At 36.2% G+C, this 18,075-nt stretch overlaps 1 protein-coding gene across 1 annotated transcript in view; it reads right to left on the bottom strand.

Moving 5' to 3' along the window:
* Positions 1-18,075, bottom strand: part of LOC115216169 (laminin subunit alpha-like) — a 140,633-nt gene that overhangs the window by 86,181 nt on the left and 36,377 nt on the right. Inside the window, 6 exon segments of the mRNA XM_036506943.1 lie at positions 188-278; positions 773-891; positions 2,330-2,543; positions 4,797-4,967; positions 6,557-6,582; positions 6,585-6,792. Coding sequence (XP_036362836.1) covers positions 188-278; positions 773-891; positions 2,330-2,543; positions 4,797-4,967; positions 6,557-6,582; positions 6,585-6,792 — 829 coding nt within the window.

The raw sequence follows: 18,075 nt of genomic DNA on the forward strand, positions 1-18,075 counted from the left end.
GGCTAAGAAGTCGTTCCACACTCCTCAAAACCCTGAAACGCACAAATCTGGCCCCACAACTGGATGCAGTTTAAAGTTATACCCAGGATAACTGCAAAAAATAACCAAAGTTATTTGACACACAGGTTATTATGTAGACATTGGGATTTGTTAGGGAAAATAATTTAAAATGACTGGGCTTACTTACGTTTACAAGCATGCTTCGAAGTTATTGAAACCCTACTGTCTCGGTAATGCCCTCGACGGCATTTTTCACAGTTGATTCCTTCAGTGAAATGCTGATAAAGAAATATTCCTTTTTTAAACAAATTATGTAATGTTTGAAGTTGAAAATACAGAAGACTGAAACATAAATTATATACCATATTTTGGAGCAAGACGGAAGCAGCATCAAGGAAGATGCTACGTTGTGGTAGATGCTACATCATAGTAGACACTGCACTGGGGTAGATGCTGCATCATAGTTGATGTTGCATTGTGGTAGATGCTATATAGTGGAAGACGCTATATTGTGGAAGACATACTCCAATTTTGGACTGTAATTCTAGCAAAAATTTTCCAAACTTACCAAAGTCCTGTTGACACAAACAGGCACTGCCCAGTGGGCAGGCATTAGAAATTATCAGACAAAAATTAGCAGACAAAGCAGCTCAGGGTTGATGCAATGGAGCCATGTCTGTACCTATACATATACAATGTATATACACTTCATATATAATATGGCTATAGTCCAATGGCTGAAACAAGTATCAGATAAAAGATAGATATTTACCTGGCAATCTTGACAAACACCTCCACCTGAATATCTTCCATGTATATCAAGGGAAAGCCGTTTCCTGTCAACTTCAGCATCATAGATACACCTGCTGCTGTGATTGTGGCAGTTACAGGCTGGAGGAAATGGAGATGGAGGAAAAACATTTAGAGCTAAACATTGAAATAACTGAAATCATTGGTAGTGCTGTTGTTTAGCCCTAGGTCAACGCTGATCATGATAGACCTATGATAAAAATTGTTCCAAGTTATGAGCATCCCTAATTTTTTCAAATGTAGTGTAAGTAACCCATTTTTTTATGTGAATCTGCAGTATGAGAAGAACATCAGACAAAAATACTTCATGGTATTTAGATCTAGTCCTTTACGTACTGAAATCAAATGCCATCGGGGTCAACCTTGCCTTCCATCCTTCCAGGATTAATAAAATAAAATACCCCTCATGTGACTTTTGAAACCATTTTTTATGCTCACAATTGGTAAAAACTGGAATGAACTACTCACATCCATTGATAGCACTCGGGACACTGCATCCGTAAAAAAAAGTTTCATGCTTCCCTGCACTTACCAATACCTCTCCTGCTACACCTTATACACCATTCCTACTTTGTGACTCTTTTGCTGTTCACTTTCTTGGGTTTTTTTTTTAGGGTGGGGTGTTAAATTCTGTGTATTATTCATGTACTTCTAGCTTTCAAATCTGTCTTTCCTTTCTTGACTTAAATGTCTGATATCTGTCCTCAACATGATAACCATTCCCACAGAGAACCCGAGCACTGTATACATATATATACGTCTATATATATATATATATATATATATATATATATATATATATATATATATATATATATAATCATCATCATCATCATCATTTAGCATCCACTTTCCATGCTAGCATGGGTTGGACGGTTCAACTGGGGTCTGGGAGGCCAGAAGGCTGCACCAGGCCCAGTCTGATCTGGCAATGTTTCTACGGCTGGATGCCCTTCCTAACGCCATATGCCATATATATATATATATTATATAATATATATATATATATATATATACACATATATACACATAGATATATGTACATATACATATATATATATATATAGATAAATCTATATACATATTTTGATGAACTTGTTAAACTTTTTTATATTTTCCCAAGATTTTCCCTTGTAAACTGTTCTGAACATGTTCTTGTTATCAAAGAATGTATATATGTATTGTAGTATTTTGTGACAACCAGTACCTAACACAACCAAGCTTTTACATGTTACTTTTGACAATCTTTTTCTACAAAAGTGAAACCGGTAAAGTGAATAAACATGTTTTAAAATTGCATTTTCAAACCGTCTTTCATATATATATATCTATATATATATATATATATACATATATATACATGTACATGTATATATATACATTTATACTTATACATCTATAGATATACATCTATACATATACGTCTATACTTATATATCTATACATATACATCTATATATATACATACATATACACACAGACACTCACATACATATATAACAGGTATTTTGCTACTTACGTTCACACGTAAAAAGCTCATTTGTCTTCAAAGGTCTCCATCTCTTCTGTTCAAATCCAGGACAACATTTCTCACACTGCCGACCACAAGTGTTGTGTTCACATCTACAATAATGAATGTCAGGATTTTTCTGGTCTTTTGTATCACAGCGCTCAGCATGGCCGTTGCATACACACCGGCCACCAATAGAGATGTCTCGGATACTGTAAAAGTACTGTTAGAAAGGAAGGAGAAAGAAAACTAGATATATTATAGTTATGTTAGCATTAACATAATAAATTCAGACAGCATTAAATCTCTATATATATAAAGCTGAAGTTGTCTGTGTATGGCAGGTTTGGTAGCCTTCAACTAACACTATCTCCTCCAAGACCCTGCGGTGCAAGTCGACCAAAATAGAGAGTATGATAGAAGAAGGCTTGCTCTTCCTTCCACAGAAAAAAAATTCAAACCGGACTATATTAACACCAAAAAGGTGCTTTTTTTCTATGAAAATCCCTGTTGCAGGTATAGATATATATGTGTACTATGTGTGCATGTACATACATATAGGAGCAGGTGTGTGTATGTATGTATGTATATATATATTAATATTTAGCAGAGTTAACAGAGCGAGTCAAGGTCCAAGAGTTTTTTGCACTTATCAAACATATGCACTATGCTTACCTCCCACTCCCTAATCTTGTCCTTTTGGCCCTGTTTCACTGTATCATTGCTATCCGCTAACCTCCACCCCCACCCCCCACTGACCTGTGTGTTCCACCCACACATAACAATAAAACTTTTCGCACACCCTACCCCAACAAACTAAACTACATCCCAACATATCTTCTCTTCCTCACATTTCCTCCTTCATGCACTATACTTACCTATCACTCCCCAATCCTGTCCCCATGGCCTTGTTTCTTTGTATCATTGCTGTCTGGTAGACCCCCCCCCACCTCTATATACCAGGTTTTCACCACTTACACCACTCCCCTTCCCCACTCTCTACTCACACTTCTTTGGCAATGTCCTGCCAGTTATATTATAACCTTCGAACCCCAAGGGTACGCCCTAGCACATGCCACCATCGATCTCTCTTTTCTTTTACTTGACCATCCTATTTATATCCTGATCCCAGTCCCTTGTGAGTATGCCTGGCACTTTGCTGCCACCATCTCTATCCTGATGTCTCCTAATCTCTTTCTCCTTCTCCTGCTCTTCCCTCAGTTTGGGTAACCATGTATCACCTTTATGGCAGTACACCTGCTTCTGTTCTCATTCCTGATCGATCTCTCTCTCACTCTCTCTCTCTCTCCTTCTCTTGCTCTTCCCTCTGGCTGGGTAACTGTATCTTCTTTACGACAGCACACCTCTTTCTGTCCTCATTCCTGATCTCACTCACTCTCTCTCTCTCTCTCTCTCTCCTCTCTCTCTCTCTCTCTCTCTCTCTCTCTCTCTCTCTTCTCTCTCTCTCTCTCTCTCTCTCTCTCGTTGGGTAATCTTGTACCTCCTCTACAGCAAGATATCTGCTTCTGTACCTCTGTCTCATTATAACCTTTCATCATCTGACACAAGATCACTTCCTCCAATGCTCCTTCCCCTCTCAAAAGATTTTTGTCTTGCAAGTTACTTGGTGACCCTGTCAGTGCTGGTGTCACTTAAAAAGCATCCAGAACACACTGTAAAGTGGTTGGTATTTGGAAAGGCATCCATCTGTAAAAGCCTTGCCAAAACTGATCTTGCCTGTGCTTTGTGCCATGTAAAAAGCACTCAGCATTACTATATACAAATAATGTATATAGTATGCTCCAACAATGCATACATTATATATATATATATATATATTATATATATATATATATATATATATATATAGGAGACTTCACGAAAAAACAAAAGATGAAGACAGGTGGTGTAGAAAACAAACAGATGTATTAGTATAACACTCGGGAATTGAAAAAGTCTTTAACGTTTTGAGCCTACGCTCTTCCACAGAAAGGAACACAGAATGAAACGAGGAGAGAAACAAGGAGAGAAAAAAAATTGGTATAATGGCTACCTATCTATTCTTTTACTTGTTTTTCAGTCATTTGACTGTGTCCATGCTGAACCACTACATTACAAGGATGTAAACACACCAATATCGTTTATCAAGTGATGTTGGGGGGGGGGAACGCACAAGCACAGACACACAAATACACAACACACACAAATATATACGATAAGCTTCTTTCAGTTTCTGTCTACCAGATCCACTCACAAAGCTTTGGTTGGCCTGAGGTTATAATAGAAGACACTTTGCCCAAAGTACCACACAGTGGAACTGAAGTTGGAACCATGTGGATGTGAAGCAAGCTTTTTACCACATGGCCCCTCCTGTGCCTATATATAATTGTTACAGTAGTTCCGCATCAAATACTGCCAATTTTTAAAAACATTGTCAGAGAAATTTCATAGTCAAAATGTAGTTTCTTTGACTCACCCTTCTTGTTACAGTGACGTCTTGTCTCTTTACAGCCATCAAGTGACCCAACAATGTGTTGGTTTGCATAAATTGAAGTCTGACATTTGTAGCTTTTGTCCACTCTTGCAGATCAAGTGAACTCGAGAAATTTAGAGAGCTTGGTCGGTCATCAACTAAAGAAACAATAATCTGAAAATATAAAAACATTATTTATAACATTAGCACCATTATGTATGTTTTGCTCACATGCACCATCTAATGCCAAGAGGTGTTCCTCAGCAATGTAAAACAATGGCAATCATTATATTCACATTCAAATCTGCCAGAATGTACAAAGAATGAATATTGTTTGGATTCTTGCTTTTCTGCAAAAATCCATGAATTATTATTTATTTTTAGCAGCATCAGCACAAAGTAGTGTTTAGGCACAAGTGAACTTTAGGTTAGTTAAAATATGTTTGTGGCACATTTGAACTTCTAAAGACAAATTTACTGCAGTTACCCTGGAGAAAAAAATTCTCTCTCAAGGTAAAAAGTGTAAAAACAACATATCTGCACAGTGTTGTCCCTATCAGATTCCCAGATGCAGTGTTTCTAGCTCTTTAGCTGTTATCAATGGAAATACCGAAGGAGATAATTCTGAGCAGATTAACACTGTATTAGTTAAAAATGTTTGTGGCACATTTGAACTTCTAAAGACAATTTACTGCAGTTACCCTGGAGAAAAAAATTCTCTCTCAAGGTAAAAAGTGTAAAAACAACATATCTGCACAGTGTTGCCCCTATCAGATTCCCAGATGCAGTGTTTCTAGCTCTTTAGCTGTTATCAATGGGAAATACCGAAGGGAGATAATTCTGAGCAGATTTAACACTGTAGGTTAGTTAAAATATGTTTGTGGCACATTTGAACTTCTTAAGACAAATTTACTGCAGTTACCCTGGAGAAAAAAATTCTCTCTCAAGGTAAAAAGTGTAAAAACAACATATCTGCACAGTGTTGCCCCTATCAGATTCCCAGATGCAGTGTTTCTAGCTCTTTAGCTGTTATCAATGGGAAATACCGAAGGGAGATAATTCTGAGCAGATTTAACACTGTAGCTTTAACTAAAACAGTCAATGTTGTTGACTGAGTTGCACCATAAGAGCATCATGTCAAGAGAAATTCAGCAGTATCAGCATCAAGCAACGTTTAGGCATAAGTGAACTTTAGGTTAGTTAAAATATGTTCATGACACATTTCAACTTCTAAAAGCAAATTCACTGCAGTTACTCTGGAGAAAAAATTCTCTCTTATGGTAAAAGGTGTAAAAACACCAGTCCTGCTCAGTTTAAAGTTTTCTATTTAAATGTAGGATGCAACAGATTAAGTCCCATTATTGGAGAGGCACTATTGCTGTGACACTAGTGAAGTTAGATAAGTGGTAATGGTGTCTTGACGTTCCAAGTTCAAATTCCGCTGAGGTCGACTTTGCCATTCATCCTTTCGGGGTCGATAAATTAAGTACCAGTTATGCACTGGAGTCGATGTAATTGACTTAATTCGTTTGTCTGTCCTTGTTTGTCCCCTCTATGTTTAGCCCCTTGTGGGTAATAAAGAAACAAATATTTAACCATTTTATTTTTCAGTTACCATTGTGGTTGGACTGGAGCATACCGTGCATTTGTTGTTAAAATGCTTACCAAAAATGGTAATCTAAAAGTTCTTTTGGTGCACCTGGTACAATGAAAGGAAATATGAACATCAATTTGCCTAAATCTGTACAGGAAATGTAACTTACTTCTCCATCTTCAAGAGGAACAACATTGAGAACTTTGTAGTGCATATAGCCTCATCATCGCGCCTAGGTGATTCAGATGACGGGATTCTGAAATATTCACGGCACTCGCTGTCACTTCCACTGAAATATTGCCATGGAGACCATGTTTTGCCAAAGTCTGTAGATCTTTCAAGAATCCATACAGCGGGACGTGGTGAATTGGCCATTTTTATCCAAACGTAGGAAACTTGGAATTCCTGAATAATATATGAGAAAAGAAAATTTTATATGGTTAAGATCACTTTGCTACATTATATTCAGGACAGACATTTTAGAGATATCATAAACTAGAGGGAACCATATATAGACACACATACATACACACACACACACACACACACACAAATGTACACATATAATGTATAAATGCAGCACACACAAACACATGGACATGGACACATCTACAGAAATATAAATACGCGCGCACACACACACACAAGCTGTTTAATTATTCATTATAGTCAGTGTGGGTGGAAGATGTGAAGGTTGAGATATATTGAGGTGGGGGTGTTGATAAGAATGTTTGAGGTTAAAGTAAGGAGGAAAAGCTACAAGCAACCAACCAACAAATAAAAATCCCTTCCTCCCTCTCTTCCCTCAGAAGGGGTGAGGGGAGGAGGCAGACACTGCTTGACCTTATCAAACCTAATCTTGTATTTTTTTATGGAATTCTGAGATGAATTCTTTTTTTTCTTTTTTCTTTTTCTTGTTACAGAACAGGTTTTACAAACTTGTTTTGTTATAATGGATTAGCAACAACTTCCAAAACTGGTACCACCTACATCTTCTCCCTCCCTTCTTATCATGGTTTCCTAATTTTTTTTTGTTTTTTAGTCCAGGGTCCATATGACCTTGGGGATCCATATAAGATTTTGTAGTTAAAATTTATTCTTTTATTTTTCTACTTGTTTCAGTCATACGACTGCGGCAATGCTGGGGCACTGCCTTGAAGAATTTTAATTGAATAAATCGATCCCAGTATTTTTATTTTTTAAGCCTGGTTCTTATTCTATCAATATCTTTAGCTGAACCGTTAAGTTACATTGACTGAGTTGCACCATAAGACCGTCAGGTCAAGAGAAATTCAGCAGTATCAGCATCAAGCAACATTTAGGCATAAGTGAACTCTAGGTTAATTAAAATATGTTCATGACACATTTCAACTTTTAAAAGCAAATTCACTGCAGTGGCTGTGGAAAAAAAATTCTCTCTTATGGTAAAAGGTGTAAAAACACCAGTTCTGCTCAGTTTAAAGTTTTCTATTTAAATGTAGGATGCAACAGAAAAAGTCCCCATATTGGAGAGGCACTATTGCTGTGACACTAGTGAAGTTAGATAAGTGGTAATGATGTCTTGAAGTATCTTATGTTAACCATTTTCTTTTTCAGTTGCCCTCATGGTCGGACTGGAGCATACCATGCATTTGTTGTTAAAATGCTTACCAAATATGGTAATCTAAAAGTTCTTTTGGTGCACCTGGCACAATGAAAGGAAATATGAACATCAATTTGCCTAAATCTGTACATGAAATGTGGAACTTTAGTTGATGCAGAATTTCTGCTTTTGCAGTATAGACAGTGAGGCCAAAATCATTGCAGGTCTTTGAGAATTGATTGATATATGTTTGCATGCTGAACACATTAGGTGTAAGTAATTTAGAATCATCTGTAAATAGCAGTTTCATCAATAAGAGTTCAGTTCTTTGAGCAACTGAATTACCAGCTCATTGAATCTACAGAGTCAGTGTGACACATGGTGTGACTGATATAACCCATCCTCTTATGGGTTTCTACACAGCTTCCATGTTACTAATTTCACTCATAAGGTATGGGTTGATCCAAAACCATAAAAAAATGGCATTTGCTCAAGATACTTTGTACTGAGATTTAATCTGCGACCTCATGGCTGCGAAGCGAATGTCTTAACCATTTGGCTATACAGTATATAAGCATACACACAGACACACAAATATACACATCATGTGTGCATGTGCGTGTGATGTACATCTTAGTGTTTGTTGTTCTCACCACTTGATAACTGGTGCTGGTTTGTTTACGTACCCACACGTTAATGGGTTTAACAAAGAGAAACCAATGGATCAAGTGCAATAAGTGGTAGGATTGAGTTGTTTGACTAAACTCTTCAAGCCAGTGGCCCGGCAGATTTCCACAAGCTCATTGGCCTGTTGTACAGTCTGATTAATTTCAGCTCACGTAATAACAACAATCAGTTCATGGAAACATGTGTATGAAATATAAAGCTTAAAAATACCAATTATTTTTTATGCATTTGCTAGGAATGTGTGTGTGCATGTTTGTGTGTGTGTGGGGGGTACATGTATGTATGTATATATTATTCTTTTTTCTTTTATTCTTTTACTTGCTTCAGTCACTTGACTGTGGCCATGCTGGAGCTCTGCCTTTAGTCAAACAAATCAACCCCAGGACTTTTATTTTTAAGCCTAGTACTTATTCTATTGGTTGCTTTTGCTGAACCGCCTAGTTACATAAACACACCAACATCGGTTGTCAAGCAATGGTGGGGGGACAAACACAGACACACAAATATATACATATATATATTCGATGGGCTTCTTTCAGTTTCCATCTATCAAATCCACTCACAAGGCTTTGGTTGGCCTGAGACTATATTAGAAGACACTTACCCAAGGTGCCATGCAGTAGAACTGAACCCAGAACCATGTGGTTGGGAAGCAAGCTTCTTACCACACAGCCATGCCTGTGCCTGTATATAATGTGTGTGTGTGTGTGTGTGTGTGTGTATACATATAAGATATACATACATATATCTGTATACACATACATACAAATATATATATGTACACACTTATATACATACATTTACATACATATACACACATATTCACACATACATATAGATATAGATAGGCGACTATATAGATGTCTATGTATACACATTCCTACAGAAAAATATATGTACATGTAATTCTATAATGTATCTATAGATAGCTCTAGTCTATACACACACACACACACACACACACAAGCACACACACGCAAACACACACACACACACACGCATGCACACGCAAGCACACACACACACAAACACACACACGCAAACACACACACACACACACACACACACACACACACACACACACACACACACACACACACACACACGCCTCTACATATCCTGTGCCTACAATTTGTGGTTTACATGTCTCATATTTTCTTCTTTTCATTGCCACTTTACTTCCGATACAGCACATAGCCACTTGTAATTCTAATTTGTTGCTTTTCCACTTAAACATATGAGCAACAGAGATGTGGGAGATGATGTAATTAACATTGAATGATGAACACATCATATGTAAGTATTATTGTCGTTATTAAGGCAGTGAGCTGGTACAATCATTACTGCACAAGACAAAAATCCATAATGGCATTTCAACTAGCTTTAGATTCTGAGTTCAAATCTGTTTTAATTAATTGTCCCCACCCCCAACATTGCTTTAATTAATTAAAGCCATTAACAAACTGTCAAGTTGTCAAACAGCTTTTATGACCTTTTCTTGGTTGGTGCATACAACTCTCAAGAAAATATTTACATTTTAAATTCTTGAAATTAGCCATTCCTCTTTTTTTTTTGTTTCTGGACACTTTTTCATTTATTTATAGAATATAATACTGACACAAACTCCCTCACACATAAGCTGTGTGTATGTATGTATGTATGTACACACACACACACACACACACTCATCACTACCATAGTTACACATACTTATACATACACCTACACACAATGTGAGTCACAGGGAAGCTTTTATCTGGTGACACATGAGAAATAGCAGCCAAATAAGATCGCACTCTACTCTTGTAAAGGAAGACATATTTCTTAATGTAGACATAAGTGCACTGTGATTGGAAAGATTGAATGGGATGGCTGCTACTGGTGCACTTTTGATCATAATTCTGTCTCAGTGAAAAATGACCTAGGGCAAAACAATAGCAATAATAATGAAGGAACACCCATGATGTCGCTCGATCTGCTAGAAATAGCAACCAAATCTCCCTCGGATCACACCACACTATCTCAAGAAAGAGAACACATTAGATCATGTAATCTTAGACACTCTGTAAAAGACAAGGTATTCATGGTTGAAATGTCTAAGATCAGAGATGAGCTTGATCAGTCCTGGGGTTAAACAACAACACCCATAGCCCAATCACAAACAAAATACATGCACACATAAACACACAGAATCACTCTCTCTCTCTCTCTCTCTATATATATATATATATAATAATATATATATATATACATGGCCTTACTTTTTGCTTTTTGAGCCAAAAAATTAACTAAACTAACTTATATATATATATATATATATACCCCATAAGGGACATTAGCCATTTGAATGTGGCTAGGGACAGGGCAGGGCGGTGGGGGTGTTACTGATGCATTTAGCCCCAGGCGATTATCAACGTCACCAGATAGGCTGACACCATCACGGTGTCCTCTATCCTGCAAAGGGAGATCATTCCCCGAAGAAGCGGATGCCACATACGGACCCAGGTTTCAAGGTATTTGCCTATCGTCAACGTATGGTAGGCACCGCTCCTCGACGAACAACTTCCTGTGCAGGATATTTATATATAGATTTTGACGTAAATACATTTACTGATTTCGAAAATCTGTTCGACAGCAATAATAATTCTCTAAACGAGATATAGACAGTAACTGGCTAATGTCCCTTATGTGATGGAGCAGTTACTGTCTATATCTCGTTAGAGAATTATTATTGCTATATATATATATATATATATATATATATATATATATATTATATAGATGCACACATGCATGCATGTGTGTGTGTGTGAAGGCACATGGCTTAGTGGTTTGAGTATTTAGTTCACGGTCATAAGGTTATGAGTTCAATTCCCAGCAACACAGTGTGTCCTAGAGTAGGATTCTTTATTACATGTTGTCCCAATCCACTCAGCTGGCGAAAATGAGTAGTACCTGTATTTCAAAGGGCCAGCCTTGTCACACTCTGTGTCATAATGAATTTCTCTGAGAACAACGGTAACTAAAAAACACAGTTTTATGCATGTGTGCAAATCTTTGTGTCTCCATTTGTCACCAATCACAGCTTGACAAATGGTGCTGGTTTGTTTACGTTCTGGTAACTTAGTAGTTCGGCAAAAAAGACCGATAGCATAAGTACCACACTTTAGAAATCCAAGTACTGGGGTTGATTTATTGTGCCTCAGCATAGCTGCAGTTCAATGACTGAAACAAATAACAGATAAAAGCTAATGGATACACACACATATGCACAAACGTGTGTGTGTGTGTGTGTGTGTGTGTGTGTGTGTGTGTGTGTGTGTGTGTGTGTGTGTGTGAATTTGCTGCCTCTGATTGATTGAAATCCCCGCTAAAAATTCTATCTTTAAAGAAAAGAAAAAAGAAAAACAGTTATGGTTTTCATAATTAGCACCAAGGAACTACATTTGCGTAGGAATTCCACATTTTTGGAAGGAAAAAAACACTGAATGGAATCAGCAGTGTTTGTGGATATTTGATACAAGAACTTGCTGCAAGAAACAGAAACCACAACGGTAAATGTAGAAAAGGTGGAAAAAAAAGAACACAGCAAGTTTGTTGGATAGAGACTGGTGTGTTTCCTTAATGTACCTTGAACTTGTCCATTAAGCTAAACAATCTTTGAGCCACCATGCACGAGCCATTTACGTTAATGAGTTGATACATTTATAATAATATTGCTTACATTTCAATTTCTGCTGGTGGGCTGTAACAAGAAGTAAATTTATTAGGAATGTCTTTCCTGTACCGCCAGGAGCATCTAAAAAGAAAACTTCACCTCTTTCATGTTTGACTGCATCAATGATTGTATTGTATGCGTACCTTTGCAATTATTGAAGCTTAGGCTCATTTTCTGTGACAAGCTGTGCCAGAGCATCTAAATTGTAGGAAGTTTCTCGGAGAATTTCATGGTACAAATTTAGTTGTTGTTGTTGTCTGTTGGTAGAAGGCAATCCATGCTCATGGAGATCTTTCCCTCCCAAATGATGGAGTTTATTCTCAAGCAGTATCAAAGTTTCCTTAAGAATATTTAATTGAACATTTAACTGAAGGTCAGAGTTTGGATTTTCCCTTTGAGCACGATTGGGAACATCCTCACTTAGTTCATGCCTGTGATTCTCCCATAGCTGTTTAGGATTGGTCAGGTCACATGTGTGAAGCATTTTGCAAATAAATTCTTCAGCTGAGTGGGAGAACTTGAAACGGGCAGCTTCAGTTAATGTGCTGTCCCAGTGAATTTCATTTTCTAACAGTCCTTGTCTGTGACATGGTTCATGATAAGTTTCACATAGTTTGACCATTAACCATTCTCAGATCTTAAAAGACTTTGGTTCTGTAACCACATGAAGTAACATACAAAGAAAATAGCATTGAAAATTGTTTGGATGTACAGCATAGACCCTTCCAAGTGCATCACCTTTCTTAATTCCAGGCCATCATTCAACATCTCTCCCTCTTGCCCTCCTACATCTTATTAGCTTGAATCCATGTATAGAAGTTTGAGATTTGTTGGTAGAGTAATGTTGCAGTTTAAAGAAAGCAGTAAGAGTTGTTTCTGGAGGAGTTTGCATTTTCTGCATAACCTGCTGGGGATTTTCAGGATTAAAGAGAACATGCTGCCCATTTTCTAAATATCAATGTTCCATATAGTGGCATTTTTTTTTCAATATTGTAAACAAAAAATTATGAACATAGAACAAAATATACATTAATCTCTATTTTTGTATGCAGTTGTATGTATGTAGTATGTCTGTATTTTTGTATGCAGTATAAATTAACCAAATATAAGCAAATTGTAGATACCTTGCAACCTTGCAACTGCTACAATAATTATGAACTGGTAATTGAATAGTAGATGTGTATTTTTATATACTTTGGACCTGCCACCTCATTATTTTCCATCAAGAGTTTCACTTCCAGCCATTCTCGTCACATATGTATATGTATGTATAGATGTGTGTGTTTAATAACATACATAACAAACACAGAAACACACACACTCACAGACACATATACATTCATATACAAAATGTGGTGATACACACACATTCACTCTCACATAGTCACATACATATAGTAAGAGAGAGACACACACATATATATTCATGCAGGTCAGTCATCACATAGGTATTTGCATGTGTTTAATAATGTACCTAACACGGAAACACACACTGACAAACAGATACACATTCATACACACACATATACAAATGTGACGTGGTTGTGGTATAAAATGTCTTTTACTATCTTGTACGTATTGAACGCGCAAACAGACACAGACACATACACACTCATATATAATGTCCTGTACTATATAGAAAGATTATGTCTATGAAATGTTATATTGTTTTAATCAAAATGATAGAAAAATTACATGTTGACAGTGGTGGGGTGTAATACTATACAGTACGAAAGACACACACAGACATAGATTCACACATGTCAGTTGTCACATATGTATATGTATGTGTAGATGTGTGTGTGAGTTGAATAACATACCTAACACAGAAATACACAATCACAGACATAAACACACTCATATACTCTGACATATAGATACTCATATACAAAATGTAATGTTGTCATTGAATGCAGAAACACATACACACTCATACACATACACTGACAGACACTACACATTCATATACAAAATGTGATGTCATTGTTGTTGTTGTCATGGTATAAAATGTCCTGTACTATATTTGACTATAGAAAGATTATCTCCATAAAATGCTATATTGTCACAATTGAAATGAAAAAATATTACATGTTGACGCTTGTGGGATGTGATACTATTCCCTTGTAAAATTTGATTTGATTTGGTGGAACCGTTTGAGAGGGCATTGGGAATAGACAGACAAAGAATTTCATTGTTTTGATATAATGAGAATGGAGGTGAATTTGAAAGCTGGTGACTTATGAATACACATACACAAACACTCACACACCCTTCAATAAAACCTAATAACATTGCGCTAGCCGTCATAGTTTTAAACTTTCAGTGTTCAGTATTTCAGGAATTTCATTCTTTTTCTTTATTATTTTGCATAGCTTTAAACACAAGTCAACTTCTGACACAAGAAACAGTGTGTGTGTGTGTGTGTGTGTGTGTGTGTGTGTGTGTGTGTGTGTGTGTGTGTGTTTGTATGTGTGTATAAATATATGTGTGTGTGTGTGAACACATATCTGTATGAGTGGGAGGGAAATTATTTTTCTTTCCAATGTAAATATATCGTATTTGAGTTTAAGCTTTCCTTAACAATTTTTTTTTTTTACATTTCCTTATTAGTTCTTTATGTTTAGTTAAGGATAAGATAAGTCTATTTATGTTTTGAAAGCCTGGTCTTATACACAGATGCATGCACATGCACACACACATTATTTATACATATGCATGCATATATATATATATACTCTCAAATGTACATATATAAACATGCATATACATGCACACATATACACACAAACATATACACATACATATACACACACATATATACACACATTTACATACACATGTGCACATCCAACACACCCCTCTCTCCAATGTACACATGTGTATGTGCTCATACACATGCATATATATTGTATACTTACATTATCAGAAAGATCATTTAAATACACTGAGTGGCTTGCATGATGCATTGACTAAAACCAGAAGTGTTTTGTTAAAAAATATTACATTTGGTACAGTACCTTTCTATTGTGGATGCAAAGAAAAAAATTAGAAAACATGTGATCCTCAAAGCTATTTTATTTGAGCCCTAAATCTCAGGTACAATAATTTTAAGGGTAACCCTTGAAAGCTCTTGGATTAGTTGGTGTGGGGGGAATCATATGCAAATAGAGGACTTTCATTTTACAACACCAGTATTATTTCCTCATAGAGGAAGAGATAGTCGATTTCTTTTTATTCTTTTGAAGATTTAAAGCTTGGTTTACTAACAAACAAGCAATTTCAGAAAAGCCCACTTTCACCTAAATTTTACACTTGTTCTGCAATATAGCTTTTATCAGTAATAACCTAAACTCATAATGTAGAGCCAGAAGAAATAACTATAAATTATTCTGAGGAATAATTTATAGTAACCACTACAGCAGCACTGGTAGCTTTACTGTTAATTTTTACGTCCGGCAAATTAAGGCTCCTCGTAAATCTTCCGAGGTAGTTTTTCCTTGCAAGAAAAGATTCTGCATCAAAAGATATACATTTAACTTACTACAAATCTTCATACAAAGTTTAGCATTCACTTGAATGACCATCATGTTTATCAGCACATTACTTGTCTGATTGTGGATCCACATGCACAGGAGCTGTTCCGTTTTAAACATTATTTCAGATCTATGTAAAAAAAACAATGTTCAAATGGCTAATAGTGAGGGTGCTCAATCACTTGATCTACTTCTGTTTTTATTGTCATAAGTTATCCCCTCTGAAATGGTTGCAAGCATCAATATTTTTTGCAGAATGAGTAAATACTTTTCCTCATCAAAACTTTATAAAACATGAGGTTCAACGTCCAGTATAATTTCTTTATTACGTCTTTTCATGTTAATGTCCTCACTTCTGGTAGATGGCCTCTTTCCAGTCATCTCGTATAAGAATAATGTATTACAACCAATGTCTTAGTTATTAAATCCAAGAGTATCAAAGATGAATACAAAAGTCACAACAGACAGTAAAACTGTACAATCTAAGAAAAATAGTCATGTTTCATGTTGGAAAAAAGTAGTTGTCTAATTACTTCCAGTACAAAAATATAAATGCAAAAATGATAGAGCTGAAGAAGTGAGGTGGGAGGAAGTACTATTTGATTCAATTTAGTAAGCAAGACTCGGGTCAGTTGAATTCGTGCACACATAAGCAAAGTGAGAGTTAGTGGAGAGAAAACAGATAGATACTAGATGTTAAGATCAATAAAAAATTATATCGGTTGAATTGATGTAAACACAAACGATTTAGTGGTGGATAAAAAAACATATAGGTGCTGGAAAGATTCAGGGGGTAAAAAAAATATCACAAGATTCTATCTTTTAAACTTATTAAAATTACCCCAAATTTCCATTAGGGCAGATTTATACACACTATCCATCTATTTATTTCCCTCTTCATCAATATACATACACTATCTATCTATTTATCTCCTTCTTCATCATATATGAAAGTTTAATTATTACATATTAGTCGGGGTGGTGTTCTCATCTTGGCTGTTGCTTTTACTATGTTTCGGCTGTGTACCCCACAGCTTTCTTCAGGTGTTTTGTGAGTTGTGCTGCATTAACTAGCACCTTTATCCACTATGCTATACCTGTAGGTAGAGACAGAATGACTTCTTAAGGCTTATAGACCTCCATGAATGTCTTATGTCAACTCTGTAATGACTGGATAATACAATTCTGTATTTTCTGAGATGAGGAATTTTATATTATGTATTAGTTGGAGAGGTGTCCTAATTTTGGTTGTTGCTTTCCCTATGTTTCTGCTGTGTACACTACGGCCTTCTTCAGTTAATGCAGTCCAGTCACCTAGAGGTTTTGGGTTCAATCCAAGGCAAGGTACTAAAGTGAATCACAAGACACCTGAAGAAGGTCGGAGCATATACAGGCAAAGCATAGTGAAAGCAACAACCAAGATGAGGACACGACTCTTAGCTTAAACATATATAAAACTCCTCATCTCAGAAAATACAGAATTAAAAAATTTAATTATGCAATGGAAGCAGAAATATAGCAAAAACTCTATCAATACAACATACTTAATGCATATATGGAGATGAAATGCCAGAAGCTGCAATTTTTGTCTCAGGGGAAATTCCTTTATAGATAGAATTTTTGTCTCAGGGGAAATTCCTTTATAGATAGAATTTTTGTCTCAGTACGTATGTATGTGAGTATTTAGTAGAGTGTGTAGACTCTGATATAATCGTAACTTACATTCTCTAAAAGGTATTTGTAGAAGATTTCATAGAAAAAAATACCTATTTTCCCCAAAAGTTATGAGGAAATAAGGCCGACTCGTGTGAATTTTCTGAAAACTCCTCTCCCCATCCCACTCACCCAGAATTTTAATGGGTTTTTTTTTCACAACAAATTCCGATACAATCGGAATCTGCACAATGTGAAGGGCATTTGTAGAAAATTTCATTAAAAATTATCCGTTTTTCTGGAAGTTATAAGGAAACAGAAAGAGGGGGCACACTTATGCAGGTATGCTGAATTGTAATAGATATTAAACTTGTTATATTGAGTATTATTTACATTATTTACATTCAACGGATATTTGTCCTCATCTTGTTTGTTGTTAACACAACGTTTCGGCTGATATACCCTCCATGCTATCAGCCGAAACAATGTGCTAACAACAAACAAGATGAGGACAA

Source organism: Octopus sinensis, linkage group LG10 (assembly GCF_006345805.1).
Source record: "Octopus sinensis linkage group LG10, ASM634580v1, whole genome shotgun sequence".
Lineage (NCBI taxonomy): Eukaryota > Metazoa > Mollusca > Cephalopoda > Octopoda > Octopodidae > Octopus > Octopus sinensis.